The sequence below is a fragment of the Panthera tigris genome, chromosome E1, assembly GCF_018350195.1.
Source record: "Panthera tigris isolate Pti1 chromosome E1, P.tigris_Pti1_mat1.1, whole genome shotgun sequence".
NCBI classification, from domain to species: Eukaryota; Metazoa; Chordata; class Mammalia; order Carnivora; family Felidae; genus Panthera; species Panthera tigris.
The window spans coordinates 44659520-44677300 of record NC_056673.1 but is presented as its reverse complement, the minus strand read 5'-3'; the positions used below and the strand labels follow the sequence as shown (position 1 = coordinate 44677300).

Below are 17781 nucleotides of genomic sequence, written 5' to 3'. Positions count from 1 at the left end.
ACTACTAGATATTTACCCAAAGGATACAAAAATACAGTTTCAAGGGGCACCTGGGTGGTTCAGTTGGTTAAGCGTCTGACTTTGATCTCACAGTTCATGAGTTTGAACCTGCATCAGATTCTCTGCTGTCAGCACAGAGCCTGCTTCAGATCCTCTGTCTCCCTCTCTCTCTGCCCCTCCCCTGTTCTCTCTCTCAAAAATAAACAAACATTTAAAAAATACAGATTTGAAGGGATACATGCACCCTGATGTTTATAGCAGCATTATCAACAACAGCCAAACTATGGAAATAGCCCAAGTGTCCATCAGTTGATGAATGGATAAAGAAGATGTGGTATATGTACAATGGAATGTTACTCAGCCATCAAAAAGAATGAAATCTTGCCATTTGCAATGACATAGATGGAGCTAGAGTGTATTGTGCTAAGTGAAAGAAGTCAGAGAAAGATAAATACCATATGATTTTCAATCATATGTAGAATTTAAGAAATGAAACAGATGAACATATGGGAGGCGGAGAAAAAGAGAGAGGGAAACAAGCCATAAGAAACTTTTTTAAAATTTAATTTATCTTTTAAAATTTACATTCAAGTTAGTTACCATATAGTGCGACAATGATTTCAGGAGTAGATTCCTTAGTGCCCGTACCCATTTGGCCCAACCCCTCCCAGAACCCCTTCAGTAACCCTCTGTTCTCCATATTTAAGAGTCTCTTATGTTTTGTTCCCCTTCCTGTTTTTATATTATTTTTGCTTCCCTTCCCTTATGTTCATCTGTTTTGTATCTTAAAGTCCTCATATGAGTGAAGTCATATGATATTTGTTTTTCTCTAATTTCACTTAGCATAATACCCTCTAGTTCCTTCTATGTAGTTGCAAATGGCAAGATTTCATTCTTTTTGATTGCTGAGTAATACTCCATTGTATATATATATTATATCTTCTTTATCCATTCATCCATTGATGGACGTTTCGGCTCTTTCCATACTCTGGCTATTGTTGATAGTGTTGCTATAAACATTGGGGTGCATGTGCCCCATTGAAACAACATACGTGTATTCCCTTGGGTAAATACCTAGTAGTGCAATTGCTGGGTCGTGGGGTAGTTCTACTTTTAATTTTTTGAGGAACCTCCATACTGTTTTCCAGAGTGGCTGCACCAGTTTGCATTCCCACCAGCAGCGCAAAAGAGATCCTCTTTCTCCACATCCTTGCCAACATCTGTTGTTGCCTGAGTCGTTAATGTTAGCCATTCTAATAGGTGTAAGGTGGTATCTCATGGTGGTTTTGATTTGTATTTCCCTGATGATGAGTGATGCTGAGCATTTTTTCATGTGTCTGTTAGCCATCTGGATGTCTTCTTTGGGGAAGTGTCTATTTATGTCTTTTGCCCATTTATTTCTTCACTGGGTTATTTGTTTTTTTGGGTGTTGAGTTTGATAAATTCTTTATAGATTTTGGATACTAACCCTTTATCTGATATGTCATTTGTAAATATCTTCTCCCATTCTTTTGGCTGCCTTTTAGTTTTGCTGATTGTTTCCTTCACTGTGCAGAAGCTTTTTATTCTGATGAGGTCCCAATAGTTCATTTTTGCTTTTGCTTCCCTTGTCTCCAGAGACGTGTTGAGTAAGAAGTTGCTGCGGCCAAGATCAAAGAGGTCTTTGCCTGCTTTCTCCTCAAGGATTTTGATGGCTTCCTGTTTACATTGAGGTCTTTCATCCATTTTGAGTTTATTTTTGTGTATGGTGTAAGAAAGTGGTCCAGGTTCATTCTTCTGCATGTCGCTGTCCAGTTTTCCCAGCACCACTTGCTGAAGACTGTCTTTATTCCATTGGATATTCTTTCCTGCCTTGTCAAAGATTAGTTGGCCGTACATTTGTGGATCCATTTCTGGGTTTCCTATTCTGTTCCATTGATATGAGTCTGTTTTTGTGCCAGTACCATACTGTCTTAATGACTGCAGCTTTGTAATACAGCTTGAAGTCCGGGATTATGATGCCTCATGCTTTGGTTTTCTTTTTCAAGATTGCTTTGGCTATTCGGGGTCTTTTGTAGTTCCATACAAATTTTAGGATTGTTTGTTCTAGCTCTGTGAAGAATGCTGGTGTTATTTTGATAGGTATTGCACTGAACATGTAGATTGCTCTGGGTAGTATTTACATGTTAACAATATTTGTTCTTCGTATCCAGGAACATGGAATATTTTTCCATTTTTTGGTGTCTTCTTCAACTTCTTTCATAAGCTTTCTATAGTTTTCAGTGTATAGATTTTTTACCTCTTTGGTTAGATTTATTCCTATGTATTTTATGGTTTTTGTGCAATTGTAAATGAGATTGATTCCTTGATTTCTCTTTCTGTTGTTTCATTATTGGTGTATAGGAATGCAACCGATTTCTGTGCATTGATTTTATATTCTACACCTTTGCTGAATTCATGGATCAGTTCTAGCAGGTTTTTTTGGAATCTTTTGGGTTTTCCATAGAGTATCATGTCATCTGAAAAGGGTGAAAGTTTGACTTCCTCCTGGCCTATTTGGATGCCTTTTATTTCTTTGCATTGTCTGATTGCTGAGGTTAAGACTTCCAATACTATGTTGAATAACAGTGGTGAGAGTGGACATCCCTGTCATGCTCCTGACCTTAGGGAGAAAGCTCTTAGTTTTTCCCCATTGAGCATGATATTAGTGTTGGGTCTTTCATATATGACTGTTATGATCTCAAGGTATGGTAAGAAATGCTTAAATAGAGAACAAACTGAGGGTTGATACAGGGAAGTAGGTGGGTGATGGGCTAGATGGGGGATGGGTATTAAGGGGGCACTCGGTATGATGAGCACTTGGTGTTATATGTAAGTGATGAATGACTAAATTCTACTTCTGAATCCAACATTGCACTCTATGTTAACTAACTAGAATTTAAATTTTAAAAAAGGAAAAAATATTTATTGTTTTTATTCTATGTTATTTCAAAACTTCTATCCTCTAAGTAATTTATTCTTTCTTCCATTTTGTATGCCCTGCTACTGATGCTCTCTATTGCATTTTTCATTTCATTCACTAAATTCTTCAGCTCCAGAATTACTGCTTGGTTCTTTTTCATAATTTCAATTTCTTTGGGACAGAACTCAATTTGTTCTTACATTTATTCCTGATTTCACTGAATTTTCTTTGAGTTTTCTTGTAGCTCATTGAGTTTCTTCAAAAGAATTATCTTGAATTCTTTATCCACTAGATGTCAATATGCATACCTTTGAGCTCAGCCTCTGAAGAATAATAATTTTCTTTTTATGATGTCATATTTCCTTGATTTTAAATTTTTCCTGTGGTCATGTGTTGCTACTTTGGCATTCGAAGGAACAGACACCTCCTTAGCTTTTTGCCTGTTGTCTTCAGATGGGGCGTTATAGTCTATGGTGTTGTTATTATGAGTTTTTCCTTTGTCTTTGTGAAGGTATGCTTCCTCCACTCTTCTTGTTCACTTTGTGGCCAAATTTAATTTTAATTTTTTTCAACATATTTTTTAAAATTTGAGTATAGTCAATACATGTTACATTAATTTCAGGTACACACATAGTAATTCAACAACTCTCTCTGTTATGCTATGTTCACTACAAGCGTAGATACCACCTGTCACTATGCAGCACTATGACAACACCATTGACTATATTCCCTATGCTGTACCTTTTACTCCCATGACGTATACTCAGTAACTGGACACTTGTAACTCCTACTTCCATTTTGCCCAACCTCCACTCCCCCTGCGCCACAGCAACCATCAGTTTGTCTCTATTTATAGGTCTGATTCTGCTTTTTGTTTGTATAATCTTTATTTCTTTTTATATTCACATATGAATGAAATCATATGGTATTTATCTTTCTCTAACTTATTTCACTTAGCATAATACTCTCTAGGTCCATCCATGTTGTTGCAAGTGGAAAGATCTCATCCTTTTTTATGGCTGAGTAATATTCCATTGCACATATACACCACATCTTCTTTATCCATTCATCTATCATTGGACACTTGGGCTGCTTCCATATCTTGGCAGTTGTAAACAATTCTGCAATAAACACAGAGGTGCACGCATCTTTTCAAATTGGTGTTTTTGTTTTCTTTGGGTAAATACCCAGTAGTGGAATTATTGCATCATATGGTATTTCTATTTTTAATTTTTTGAGGAGCCTCCATACTGCTTTCCACAATGGCTGCACCAATCTATATCCCCACCAACAGTGAATGAGCATTCCTTTTTCTCCACATTCTCACCACTACTAGTTATTTCATGTCTTTTTGACTCTAGCCATTCTGATGGGTGTAAGGCGATATCTCAGGGAAATGCAAATCAGGACCACAAAGAGATGTTACCTTATACTTGTCAGAATGACTTTGTGGCCAAATTTTAAGCTTTTATATATATATTTAATGGTCTTTAGAATTCACCAGGTTGGCTATTGAAAACTTTTGTTTTCCACCAGGTGGCGCTCTAGCTCAAGTTTATGGTTTCTCCCTTGCTACTCCTGGCGGTTTTCTGAGCATGCTTACTACTGGAGCTCGCTCTAGAGGACGCAGTTGTCACTCCTGCACAAGGAGCTAGCAGCAGAATAAGGGGAGGTGTGGGCTTAGCACTTGGGCATTGGGAATCTTGAGAACCATAGGGAGATCCCCAGGTGTATTCCCAGAGACTCATGGGTCGACTTCCTGCTGAGCGCAATCTCAACACTGCCAGTTGAAATTCATCTCTGCCTCTAAGAGTTCCCGCCTATAGTCCCCTGGGTGCTGGTGGAGAGAAATGGGTTTTCCCAGCTGGTCCTGCTCTGCTGGGGAAGCCAGGCACTCAGGCACTCACTCACTGCTTTCCTTTCCCCTAGGGGAGAGGTCACTGTGGCCTATACATCACTCCTGTGCATTATTTGCTTCGGGGAAAGTGGCGCCAGGGAAGTTTCTCTTACTGCCTCCGCTGTGACCAAATTCGTATTTTTCTTTCTTTCTTTTTCTCTGATGGTGTGTTGGAGTCTCCCTCCAGCAAGGCTAGACTTCTGCAGGTTCTCTCTCGTGCCTGGGTCAGCACTCATCTGATTTTTGCCTGACAGCACTGAGAGAGATGTACACAATTTTGCCGGAATTTTGTGTTGTACGCAATTTATACGCAATTCTGTGTTGGCTCTGCAGCCCCGTATGGAGGCTGGTTGTCTCTTGCGGGTTGCACAGGTGGGTGAGGCTCCTCCTGGGTCCCTTGGAGTAAGGTGCTAGTTCCCGAAACACTCCCAAAGGCACTCTTGTTTGTGTGTGAATGTCCAATTCATTGTTTTTGTTTTTGAAGTTTTATTTAAGTTATCTCTACACCCAATGTGGGGCTCAAACTCAGGACCAGAGATCAAGAGTCTTTTGCTCTTCCAACTGAGTCAGACAGGCGCCCTCTAATTCATTGAGTAAGAAGGGTGGTTAAAAGGACATGTTGCTGATGTCACCCCTTTTTAAATTTTTAATAGGACTTTAAAGAGTTATACTTCGAGAATTTTGTACAAAAACTCTTAAGCCCAATATTCTCTGAAATCCACAGCAATGCCTGAAATGCTTACCATCCAATGGCAGTATGTTCAGTAGATCCTGGCTTTCTTTATTTGTTAACTCAATACCTACATTTTTCAGATAAAGTTGTGTGTCACTGGCATTAATTTTATCACCTTTAAAAAGATGGGAGATAAGGTATGTGAACATTTTCATGCATAACAATTCTAATTTAAGAAAATTATAATAACATAGCAGCATCTCAACTTGCTAGAGATATAACTTCAGAACAAGGATACAGGGAGGCTTGTCTAACTGCATCACAAGAAGGGGTTAAAAGATAACATGTTTCCTTTAAGCCTTGTCAAAAGAATGCTTTTATTAATGCTCTAAAAAAGGGGGACAAGCCAACCAGCCTATAATAAAATAGACTTCTTAAAAAATGATACTTCTAAAACCATAGGTAATAAGAAGTCCATCTATATTCTTAAAGACAAACATGCCATCAGTATATCGGTGAAATAAGGCTTGTGTATAGTTTGGAGTACTGGGATATACGATTAAAATATGGTATGTACATACAACAAAGGATCCTGATTTTACATTTTTTCCTCATTACTTCTCACTCACCAGAAAATAAATTTGCTGTCCTCATAAAGGAGTTCAGTGAAATCCTTCCATTATCTGGAATACAAATCATAAATTGTACACAAACAAAACATGTATTGCTATTGGGAATAGGACGCCTTTCTTCCATGAAATTTTCTAACTTCTCATTCCTTACATAGAGGGAATTTGTTGATTTTTCATTTTCTTAAAACATCCAACAACCTTCTAGAATTCTAAAGAGGGTGTTTTAACATGCTAAATTAGATCTTTAATTCTTTTCCACTTGACCCTTTTCACTTAAAAGATATCTCTCTGGTGCCATATTACTGGTCTAAAGTCAGATATCACTGAGCCTCTATTTCAACCCAACCCGACATTCATATCTGTGAAATCAGAATATGATCACCTCTGGTTTGTACACTGCTTGTCAGACAATTCCAAACCTTTTTTTTTTTTTTTTACCTCCTCATATGGTTTTGTCAATCTCTGACCTTTTTCCAGCATCTATTTCAATAACTTCTATTGTTTTTCTCTGAAGTACTGTTTTGCTTTTCCTAGCTAAATTGTAATCTACCAGCGCCCTATTGATCCTCACATGATATTAACAATAATAATCAGAAGTCCTATTTCTCATCCTCGAGGATTATAACTCTACAAGTGCTTTTAACTTTCTAAGTGAAATTGAATAAGAATACTCAGATTTCATGAGAAGATTTCGAAGATTTTTCTGAAAGGAAGTGGTAAGTGAAATACTCACTATCAATTTTCAAATGATTCCGTAGATCTTTGATTTCTTCATTTTCAAGGTCATAGTTCAAGTTTTCCAGAATGGTTTCTAGTTTATTTTCTAAAATTTTCCCTCCTTAATAAATAAAGAGGCAAAACAGAAATGTGAAACTATGCCTATTATTAAAAGAATTCTAGTTAAGTCTATGCACCAAATCCCAATGGGGTTGGGGGAGAAAAGCAAAGTTGCCATGCAGATGTTCAAGGCAAACATAAAACTAAGGTGGCAGGGGACAGGGCTGGGCAATGTGAAGAAAAGAACATTGTCCTTACATATGCTATAAGACACCCTGCTAAAATTTGTTATAGAATATAAAGCAAGGAAAAGGAATGAAATTTCTTATTCATTCTTCATTTATTATTCATAATGGAGGAATATGTCAGAAACCACAGCCACGATTCTGGCTGCTGAGTTTGAAACCTGCCATTGTAACAGTAAACCATTTCTACACACTTAGTGGTTACGTGACCTTGAATTATAAGTCATAAGGGGGAATAAAAAGGTTAATAACCTAACTTAAATATAACAGAGTGGTTAGGAATAGGGGTTCAAATCCTCTTCCTAAGTTCAAACTGTGTGACCTTAGGCAAGTGAGTTAATACCTCCCATTTGTAAAATGGTGCCAATGTAAGTACATACCTCATAGAGTTTTTGTGATAATTAAGCGAGTTATTAGACATCAAGTACTTAGGACAGTACCTGGCATTATAATCAAGAGAAATAAGCTGTTGTTATCATTAAGCTTATCACTCACCTTGGAAAGTCTTTACACCTTCTAGCAACCGAACATGATACACCTTTCCATCAACTATAAGAGAAGTCATAATTGATGTCTTAGAGAAAGTGATACAGCAATTCATAACAAGAGTACAGTCTATTTAATAAAGACAATGTCACATGCTTTGCCTTACAGATTTATCTCATTTCTTATCCACACATCCTTCTCTTGGCTTTAAGAAAAAGGGAAGGAGGGGGTGCCTGGGTGGCTCAGTTGGTTAAGTGTTTGACTTCGGCTCACATAATGATCTAGCTCGCAGTTTGTGAGTTTGAGCCCTGTATCAGGCTCTCTGATAGGGCATGGCTCTCTGAAGCAGCATGCAGCCTGCTTCAGATCCTCTGTCTCCCTTTCTCTCTGCCGCTTTCCCCTCTCAAAAATAAATCAACTTTTAAAAAAGTACATGTCTATTAAAAAAAAAAAAGAATAAAGGGAAGGAGTAGAGGAAGGTCTTAAATATATCCATTTTACTGTTCTGAATCTTTCCATCTCTTTGATTTGACACTTTTTAACCTGACTTCCTCTCTTTTTCCCCCTTCTTTCTCTTTATGCTTTAGGGCTGCCAGACATTTCAAAGTTAATATACTAAATTAAATTTTATCAATTTAAAAATCTTAATTTCTTTATGAAGTCCTCAAGCTAAATCCCAATCAAGTAAGCTCCATCCCCTATGGCAGCCTCCATGAGGGCAAGGATTTTTGTCTTTAATCCCATAACCTAAGAAGTGCTCAATAAATGCATTGAATATACATATATGTTTAATAAATGTTTAATAATTCCCCACCTACCCCAATAATATATACACTTAAACTACGTTCTCCTAAAGGCCAAACCAGTATCAGAAATGCTCACAAGTAATTGGCAGGGTTTTTAGCAGCCTCCAGCGTTCCTTAGGTGTGAGTTCTATCCCTATGTTTTTCAAAACGTCATCTACTTCATCAACATTAATCTTGATTCCTTTGAAAAGATGTAAATTATGACTGATGAAAAATTTAAGGGTTATGAGTGATTCTAAACTATGATTTTCATCTAAGTTTAATTGCAGAATTAAGAGTGGGGTTGGTCAAAATACTGAGTCAAGACTCTAAGGGAATGTCAGAAACAGCACTAAATCTCATAATTCTAGAGAGAAAAAAATACTCTTTGAATGCTCAAATAAAAATGGGATAAATCAACACTCTGAAATGGGAGTTGTATACGAAACTAGAACCACTTATATAAATGACTATATAAATCATTCTATACAGATGGTATGTATATTACTTTTTATCTGCCTGTATGATAAGTTATTCAGAAAAAGATTTATACCAATGTTTTATCATGCCAGTTATTGTGGTAACATAGACTTTTGGCTCTTCCAACAATGGAAAGTGATGGGCATTTTTGAAAAAAAAAAATCCAGAGAACACAGGATATTTTAGTAAGACATAAAAATTTAGTAGTTTTGTTCAAAAAGCATATAACTCAGAGCTAATCTGGACCGTTAATATACCAAGAAGACTAATAATGTCAGTATTATAGGGATAAAATGTTTAAAACCATAACATAAAAGCATCAGAATGTTGCTATTTATAATAAGTTTTTCCTATAAGCTTTCACTCACCTCTGAATGGCTCTAAATTTTCCATGAGCATATTCAGCTTAACCTTTATATCTGTAAAATAATGTACAAATGAGACCCAGCCATAATGACTCAGACCCAGAAAACATTATAAAGATGTCATATTGTGGAACAAAACCCTGAAATTTAGAAGTTTATCCCAGATGAACATGGAATTGGAGAACAAAATTTTATTTTATTAATTTTTTAATGTTTTTTTTTTTTTTGAGAGAGAGAGAGAGAGAGAGAGAGAGGCAGGGGGGAGGGGAAGAGAGGCAGAGAGAGAGGGAGACAGAATCTGAAGCAGGCTCCAGGCTCTGAGTTGTCAGCACACAGCCCAGTTCGGGGCCAGAACTCACAAGTGTGCGATCATGACCTGAGCCGAAGTCAGACACCCAACCGACTGAGCCACCCAGGTGCCCCAAGAATAAGAATTTAAATATGACAAATATATAGCAAAGAAGAAGAAGCTGCAGTATAAGATATCACATGCTGTACATAGGAGTGTTAGCAAGTTTTATTTTTAAATTTATTTTTATTTTTACTTTGATAGTTTCATGTCTACAATTTATTGAGTCAACACTTCCACAAATCACCCTGTGCTCATCACTACAAGTGTACCCTTAATCCCCATCACCTATTTCACCTCTACCCCCACCACCTCCTCTTTGGTAACCATCACTGTGTTCTCTATAGTTAAGAGTCTGTTTCTTGGTTTTCCTCTCTATTTCTTCTCCCCTCTGGTCTTTTGTTTTGGTTCTTAAATTCCACATGAGTGAAATCATATGGTATTTGTCTTTCTCTGACTTATTTTGCTTAGCTCCTCTAGCCACATAAGCTCCTTATATCCTCTAGCTCCATCCACGTCATTGCAAGTGGCAAGATTTCATTCTTTTTATGGCTGAGTAATATTCCATTGTATATATCCATTTATCAGTTGATGGACATTTGGGCTCTTTCCATTATTTGGCTGTTGTTGATGATGTGTCTATAAACATCGGGGGGCATGTATCCCTTCGAATTAGTATTTTTGCATTCATTGGGTAAATACCAGTAGTGCTAGAAAGTTTTGAAAGCATTGCTGGTCCTGCCTTCCACTTCACTTGTTCCACTTTGGACCCAGGAGTATTCTGAGGTTTGGCCACCTTACCATTGCAGGATTTAAAAGCAATGTATACTGTAACGTCAATGTGTTTACCTACCTAAAATGTTGTACATGGCTACTTCCACACTCAACCCTTACTCAGCACATTCTTTAAGCTTCCAATTCCATAGCCACCAAGATTTCCAGTCTTTTCTGAATCTCTCATTTGTGTACTTACTGGTTGAAAATCCTCGTTTCTAGGGCCACATCACACAGCCCCCTGAGGGTATCATTCATACCACAGTCTATGTAGCCCTCCTTACCTCTCCTACACAAGGCAGTATTATTTAGTAGAAAGGGCAAACCTTTGAAGTTTATATAAACCTAGAAAGGCTTCTATAGGGTTGACATCTCCATTCTGCCACTTAGCAGCCATGTGGCTTTGGTCAAGTCAATTAACTTCTGTGACTGACTCTCAATTTCCACGTCAGAGAAACCAGGATTACAATCTATTTTTCAGAGTTGTTTTGAGGACTATTGATAACATATTTCAAGTGCCAAATATTGTTTGTGGTATATAGCAGGCATTTAATACTTTGTAATTATTGAGGAATAATGTCAGCTCATGGCAGGATAAGACATCCCTCCTTTTTGTCCCCCTTTCTAACAACCGAATTCAGCATCTATCCGTGAACAAAAGTGTCTCTGTGGGAGTTGTGGGATCCGACACCATATGCCAAGGAACCCAGCAGGAATCTACCCACATGGGTACTGGGTAACAGGTAGACAGACCTTGGTACAGGCTGTAGAACCAGCAGGAACTTGCAAACCAGCCACAGGCCCTCTGTGGTTGGGAAAATCCAGAAGAGTGATGACTTGGGCAGACACCCACAATGAGTGGGCCTTTGTGGAGGTCCACCTCTCCTGAGGAGAGATTCCAGCACTCCATTGGAGTTTGGATGCACTGGAGAGGGTAAGATGAATCCTGCCAGTGTGGCCCCACCCTGAAGGCAACACAGCGCAGGGCTATACTACTAGCTGGTGACAGTCTCTCCCGTGGAGGAAGGGATAGCTGTGAGTGATTGTCCAGCTACCCCAGCTGTGTGGAACACTGCTGGAGAAGCCGGTTTCTCTCCTGCAGCACCCCAAGTGTTGAGGTGGGACCACTATGACTGGGGAAAGGAAGAAGATCATGAACAGGCAGATAATGTTAAAGAGCATTCAACGGATGTGGCTTCTGCTGACTGCCTCGGGACGCAGTAGATAAGCCTGTCCATGAGCTTCTGGGAGAACCTCACCTGAGGAACCCCACACCTGGCCTGTGTGGGCACCTCCAACACCCTGAGTGCTAAGCCCATACCTCCCCCCGACTCTGCAGCAAGCTGCTTGTGCAGGCTCATGAGTGTGGTGGCGAGAGTAAACAGGAGTGTCCTCAGAGAACACTCCAGGGGCTGTGGACAAGGGAGAAACCACAAACTTGAGCTGTAGCTCCACCTTTTGGAAAACAAAAGAGAGGTTTTCAATAGCCGGCCCGGTGTGTTGTAAGAACCAAAGACAGACAAGCCTAAGAGTTCTTCTGGAAAGCAGAGCTAGAAGTGTGGGCCAGGTGTATCCAGACAATGTTGGAGGAAGTCCCAGATAGAAGCAGGACCAGTGAAAAATCTCTCCCATCTGAAGATAATCCTCAAGACAAGTAGATTTGGGGAAGTGATTACTTGTCTTTTCTGCTATTATATCTCCTTCTTTTAGTCTAGTTAAAAATGTATGGTGATTTAAGGGCTTTTTCCTTTTTTTTTTCCCCCTGCTGGTTTTAAAATTTCTTCTTTGACTTTACTTTCCTTTGTTTCATTTCTCTACCTGCTTCTTAGGTCTGTCAATTTCTAGTTGGTGTCTACGAATTTAGGCCTGCAGGGGTGTCACTGTTTTAGCAGATTACTGATGTCTGATTTAAACAATAATGATCTGAGATACATTTTTTTTCCATATGAATAAATTTGGAAGTTTTATTAGAGGAGTTCACTTTCCCTAAAGGTGGAACAACAAACTCACCACCAGTTGGCAGACGATTCTGCAGGTCCTCAATTTCCTCATCCTCCAGCTCGTAACCCAAGTTTTCCAGGATGCTTTGCATTTTAGGGGTGTAGCACTTTCCACCTCAGGGAAGACGGAATAGGGATAAAAATAGGAACTGATATCCAAGAAAAATACTGGCTATATTCACACACCAACTGAGTGAAACAAATCCACAGCACAATAATTAAAAACAAAACAAAACTGTTTAGGGCTACCTGTGGGACATGTTGACACATTCCACAATAGAAATGTATTGTGGAAGCCAAAAATAGAATATATTCATTATATGTATATACATGTATGTATACATACATACATATATACATACATATACGTATACGTATATACGTATACGTATATATACGTATACGTATACTATAGGTATATGTATATATGCATATATATACACACATACATATACACACATACATATATATACATATGTACATATATATGGTGAATCTGATGAGTTATGTTAGAAAATAACTAGAGCTCTGGATAGCAAATAGATTTTTGAAACTTTTTCAGTATCAGAGAACTATAAATTATCACATTGGATGTAGTTGCATCTAAAGTAGCTCTATAGGCTAATGGGATAATAAAATCAATAATCTAATTATTGTGTAATGATAAGGTCTTTTAAAAGTTAAGGCAAAGTCTGGGGTGCCTAGGTGGCTCAGTCGGTTAAGTATCTGACTTCAGCTCAGGTCATGATCTCTCCCTCCGTGAGTTCAAGCCCCGCATCCAGCTCTGTGCTGACAGCTCAGATCCTGGAGCCTCCTTCAGATTCTGTCTCCCCCTCTCTCTCCCCCTCTCTCTGCCCCTCCCCTGCTCATGCTCTGTCTGTCTCAAAAATAAACAAAAACATTTAAAATTTTTTTTAAAAAGTTAAGGTAAAGTCTGTAGATCTTAGTTTTATTTGCCTTCTTGTTGAGATTCTGACTTACCAGGAAAAGCTTTTATATAATCGAGCAGTGTATTTTTCTCTACCTTTCCATCAGCTGTAAAATAATACATATTTAAGGTTAAAAAAATTAAGGTTATATGGATAGAGTAAGAAGAGTGAAATTTCATAAATACATACTTTAAAAATATCATCTTAAGTTATATGCCTACATTTCCCAGGCCTACCTATCCTTAATAAATAAGAAAAAAATAAGACGAAGAGAAATTTTTTAATGTGGACAGTCTGTCCATTCTTCTACACTGAAACAGATACACCTTTCCCTCTCGTCCTGATTTCTCCTTTTTCTTCCTTTACTACCTGCTAAATTAGCCTTCTTTTTGTCTTTGCCTTGCTTAAGCTTCATTCACTTCAGAGTAATGATACTCTTAATGGCAGAACCTAGGTTGGAAGATAGCATAGCCTCCCAAAACAATACACTTAAATGTCAAAGGCATAATTTCTTTACAACTAAGTGTTGATCTTTTTGTCTTTTCGATTTTTATAGGAAACCAGATGGGTCCATTCTTTAGATGTTCTCACATTAAAGTTTACACTAGCACAGAGATATACCATACATATACAGTGATACAGAAACTACCTACCAGTAATCGGCAATATTTTCAACAGCCCCCAGAGCTCTCTATCTGTGAGTTCTATTCCCATGTTTCCCAGTGCTTTGTGTATATCCTTGGCTTCAACTTTTCCTCCTTTAAAAGATGGGAACGGTAACAGATGAGAATTGCCTACTGACTCCAAATGAAGCATCTAAGCTTAAAAGGGTTATCTATAGTTATCAGAAAGTATTTCTTGAGTTCTAAATAAAATATTTATTCCTAGCGCACTTAATGACCTCAGAGGAGTTAACCCAGATCACAGAAAGGAATATATAGGAGGCAAAGTGATCTAAGTTATGTACAGGCAGCTACCTCATTTTAATTGTATTATCATCACTAAAATCTGTTACTCTTTGCTTTGCCCGACTTGGAAGATAGATTAGCTTCACTGACCGCATTATTTGTATCCCTGCCAAAGTTTCACCTTAACAATTGCTGGGTTACCGTAAACGGTAGTTAAACATTTTAAGTAAATGACCACAGGTGTGTTGCCCATTGGAACGAATCACAAAATAAAAATGAAGTTTCAGAGAATATAGAACTTGTTATAGAGAGAGAGCAGCGCAACATTTTTGCCAAAACATAAATATCCAATGTAATCTTCATGTCATTAGAATCAAATTTTAATCATTAAAAAAGTAGAAGTTAACGGTCAGTGACAGAATAAGAAAACATAACCTTAAATATGTATGTGAATGTGAAGTATTTGCTTTTTTTGTTTTACATCTTTTCACAAAGCATCTTGCTCACCTGTGAATTTCTTTATTTCTTTTAGCAGTGTATGCAGATCAGCCATCCCGGAAGCTAAAAAAATAAGCCACAATTCAGACAGACACAATTGTGCACTGATAGAGAACGACTGTTAAATAGAGCAAAGGGATTAATGTTTCTTTATGATTTGTTGTTGAATACATATATGCAAATTAGCATGAAATGGAAAACTCCTCTCTAAAAATGCTCACTAGTAATTACACTATTTATTTTCTGCTTTCTTTTAATATCCCAACCTCCACACACCATGTAACATCTCCCTCCTCAGGCTTGTTCTCTTCAATGTATACCACCTACTATATCAGATCCTGGGAACAAGAGTAAAAAAGTTTCAGTTCAGAAATTTAAATCTAACTCTTTCCTCACTTAACATTCTCCAGTATTGACACTTCCAAGTTAACTTAGTTTATTGCATGTTTTCTAGTAGGTATGTTCATTATATGCTCAAAGATTGTGAGTGCCTTTAAATGAAAAAAAAAAAAAGTATTTATTCTGTATTCCCTCCAAACATCCTAACCCAGGAAGCACCATAAGGCTTTGCACATGGTAATGTTCAACACTTAAAAATTGAACAGTGGAGTGGAACATGTTAGAATGACAGAATTAGCTCTGAAATCAGTATATTTTTCCAGGATTGCAGATACAGTGTATTTTAGAGTAAGGAAAACTTAGAAATTATGCATATTATTAGCATTTTCTTACCCAAAAATATGCCACTTATTACTATGGAATCCCATTCTTCCTTTAGGGTAGGTTCCAGTATACCGTCTCCATATATATTTCGTTAGCAGATTTGCACTTTACGGGCTCTTGCTACATATATAGCACGACGTCATTTTACATAAAACTCCCAGTTAACTATCAGTTAATGCCTATTGCTGACCATAACTGGAAAGTCTTTGTGGAGAGCCTTACAGAGTGGCTAAGAAACATATTACTTAATTAATTCAATTCCTCATTAATTCAACAAGTATTTACAAAGTATCAAGTATCTGCACATACGTGGGAGGCACTGAGGGATACAACAGTGAGCAACATAGACATGGTTCCTTTCCTCACAGAGCCTTTATTTATTACATATTTCACTGAGGCTAGGTAAGAGGAAACCTTTGATCTGTCAGCTTCTCTGTCAGGACACACTTTCAGAAATCTCTCTCTTATTTTTTATTTTAAGATAGCAAGGAAAATTTGTGCTGATTTCACAGGATCCACAGCAAAGGGATAACAGCTAATCATGCACACGATGATAATGGGAATCATTGAGGGAAGCAGAGTATGATTCGTTTGATCTGGGTTTGTAAATGCTTATCTTTGCTCCAGAAGTACATAATATCCTCTAGCCTGAGGACTAAACCCAATGGCTTCTCACTTCTCAATTTTTAACTGGAGCTCTCTCTCTGGATTTCAGTTATTTCAGTTTTTTTTTCTGAGGAAAAAAATTAGTTTGATCAATTTGTTGGCTAGGGTAATGTTTCAAAACCTTACTCTCCACAAGTATTTCTTTCTTCTTCTTCTTGAAAACTTCACTAAAATGGTATGAAAGGAATAACCAATGAATATGCTCACAAAGACAACAATATAGAAGATACCAGTGAACAAAAAACTTCACAAATAATTGCAAATTAGAAAGCAAGTAAGGTAGTGGTAACTAATTTAGCAGAGCTGAGGAAATTATATTCCCCTTATGAGGGGAATAGTAATGAAAAGTCATTGAAATGTCTCTGACAGATAGTAAACTCAAGTGAATAGGAAGTAAAGCAAATCCTTTCTGGAGGAATGCATTTCATTTCAGGTGTCAAGGAATTCTCACAGGAATTTTTCAATAACATTGAACAGCGTATAGTAAATAACCAAACACATAGGGAAACAAGGACACCATAAGTGAGAATCAGAAGAAAAAAACAGAGACAAAAAGAACCCCCACCAATAATTCATTAACTGGAATTATGAGACCAAGATTGTAAGAGAACCATGTTAATTTGAAAGTATCTGTAGGGAACAACAAACTAAAAACCTGACCTAATAGATTCAGAAGAGAACTAAGTAGAATTTCTGGAAATTAAAAATAAAAAACCAAAAGGGTACGAGACAAGATACAAAAAAGAATACAAACAACACAAACTATTGTTTATATTTCTATTGAAATACAAAAACTAAAACCAAGAGGTTGATAGTTAGATCTAACACCAGGCTAGACACCGTTGAAGAGTTAGTATACTGGAAGTCAAGTCAGGCGAAATTATCGAGAATGAAGCACAGGAAGAAAAATACAGAAAATACTGAAGAGGGGCTAAGTGTCATGAAGGATAGAGGAAAATGGTTTAATATACGTTTAATTAGAGTTCCAGGGGAAGAAAAAAAGACTATGCGATACAGACAATATTGGAAGAGAGGACGACTGAGAATTTTCCAGATGTGATGAAAGATTCCAATTTTCAGACTCAGAAGTCCCAAAGAATCCCAGGGAGAATAAGTGAAAAGAATTCCATTCTTATCTTCCACATTATACTGAAACTTTGGAAACAAAGATAAATGTTTTAAAAGAAACAAAAAAAGACTACCCCCAAAGACCAATAGATTCATAGCTGACTTCTCATCAGCAACATTATAAAGCAGAAAACAATCGAATAGTATTTTCAATGTGCTGAAAAAAAAAAAAAACTGTCCACCTAGAATTCTAAACCCAGAGGAAATATTTTTCAAAAGTAAGGGGAATATAAAGATATTTTTAGGCCCAACTCCCCTCCCAAATCATTACTAGCAGATCCTAAATAAAGGAAGTTACTAACAGCAGAAGAAAAATTATCCCAAATGAAAGATCTGAAGAATGAATAGAAAAGAAAAGGTAAGAGTGGTTAAATCTGGATGAATATTGGCTTTATAAAACACTGCTACTAATAATGCTTTGCTGAGTTAAAAGAATATAAGACAGTATTAAAAGACATTAAACAACTTTAATATAGGGAAGGGGAAAATGGAGTTAAAAATGTTCTTAGGTCCTTGTACTATCCA

At 37.3% G+C, this 17781-nt stretch overlaps 1 protein-coding gene across 1 annotated transcript in view; it reads right to left on the bottom strand.

Moving 5' to 3' along the window:
* Positions 1-17781, bottom strand: part of LOC102964544 — a 91186-nt gene that overhangs the window by 69109 nt on the left and 4296 nt on the right. Inside the window, exons 2-11 of the mRNA XM_042965463.1 lie at positions 14749-14802; positions 13987-14091; positions 13386-13439; positions 12415-12519; positions 9285-9335; positions 8534-8638; positions 7661-7714; positions 6877-6981; positions 6141-6194; positions 5582-5686 (exon numbers count right to left, since the gene is read on the bottom strand). Coding sequence (XP_042821397.1) covers positions 5582-5686; positions 6141-6194; positions 6877-6981; positions 7661-7714; positions 8534-8638; positions 9285-9335; positions 12415-12519; positions 13386-13439; positions 13987-14091; positions 14749-14802 — 792 coding nt within the window. The remainder of the gene's footprint in view (positions 1-5581; positions 5687-6140; positions 6195-6876; positions 6982-7660; positions 7715-8533; positions 8639-9284; positions 9336-12414; positions 12520-13385; positions 13440-13986; positions 14092-14748; positions 14803-17781) is intronic.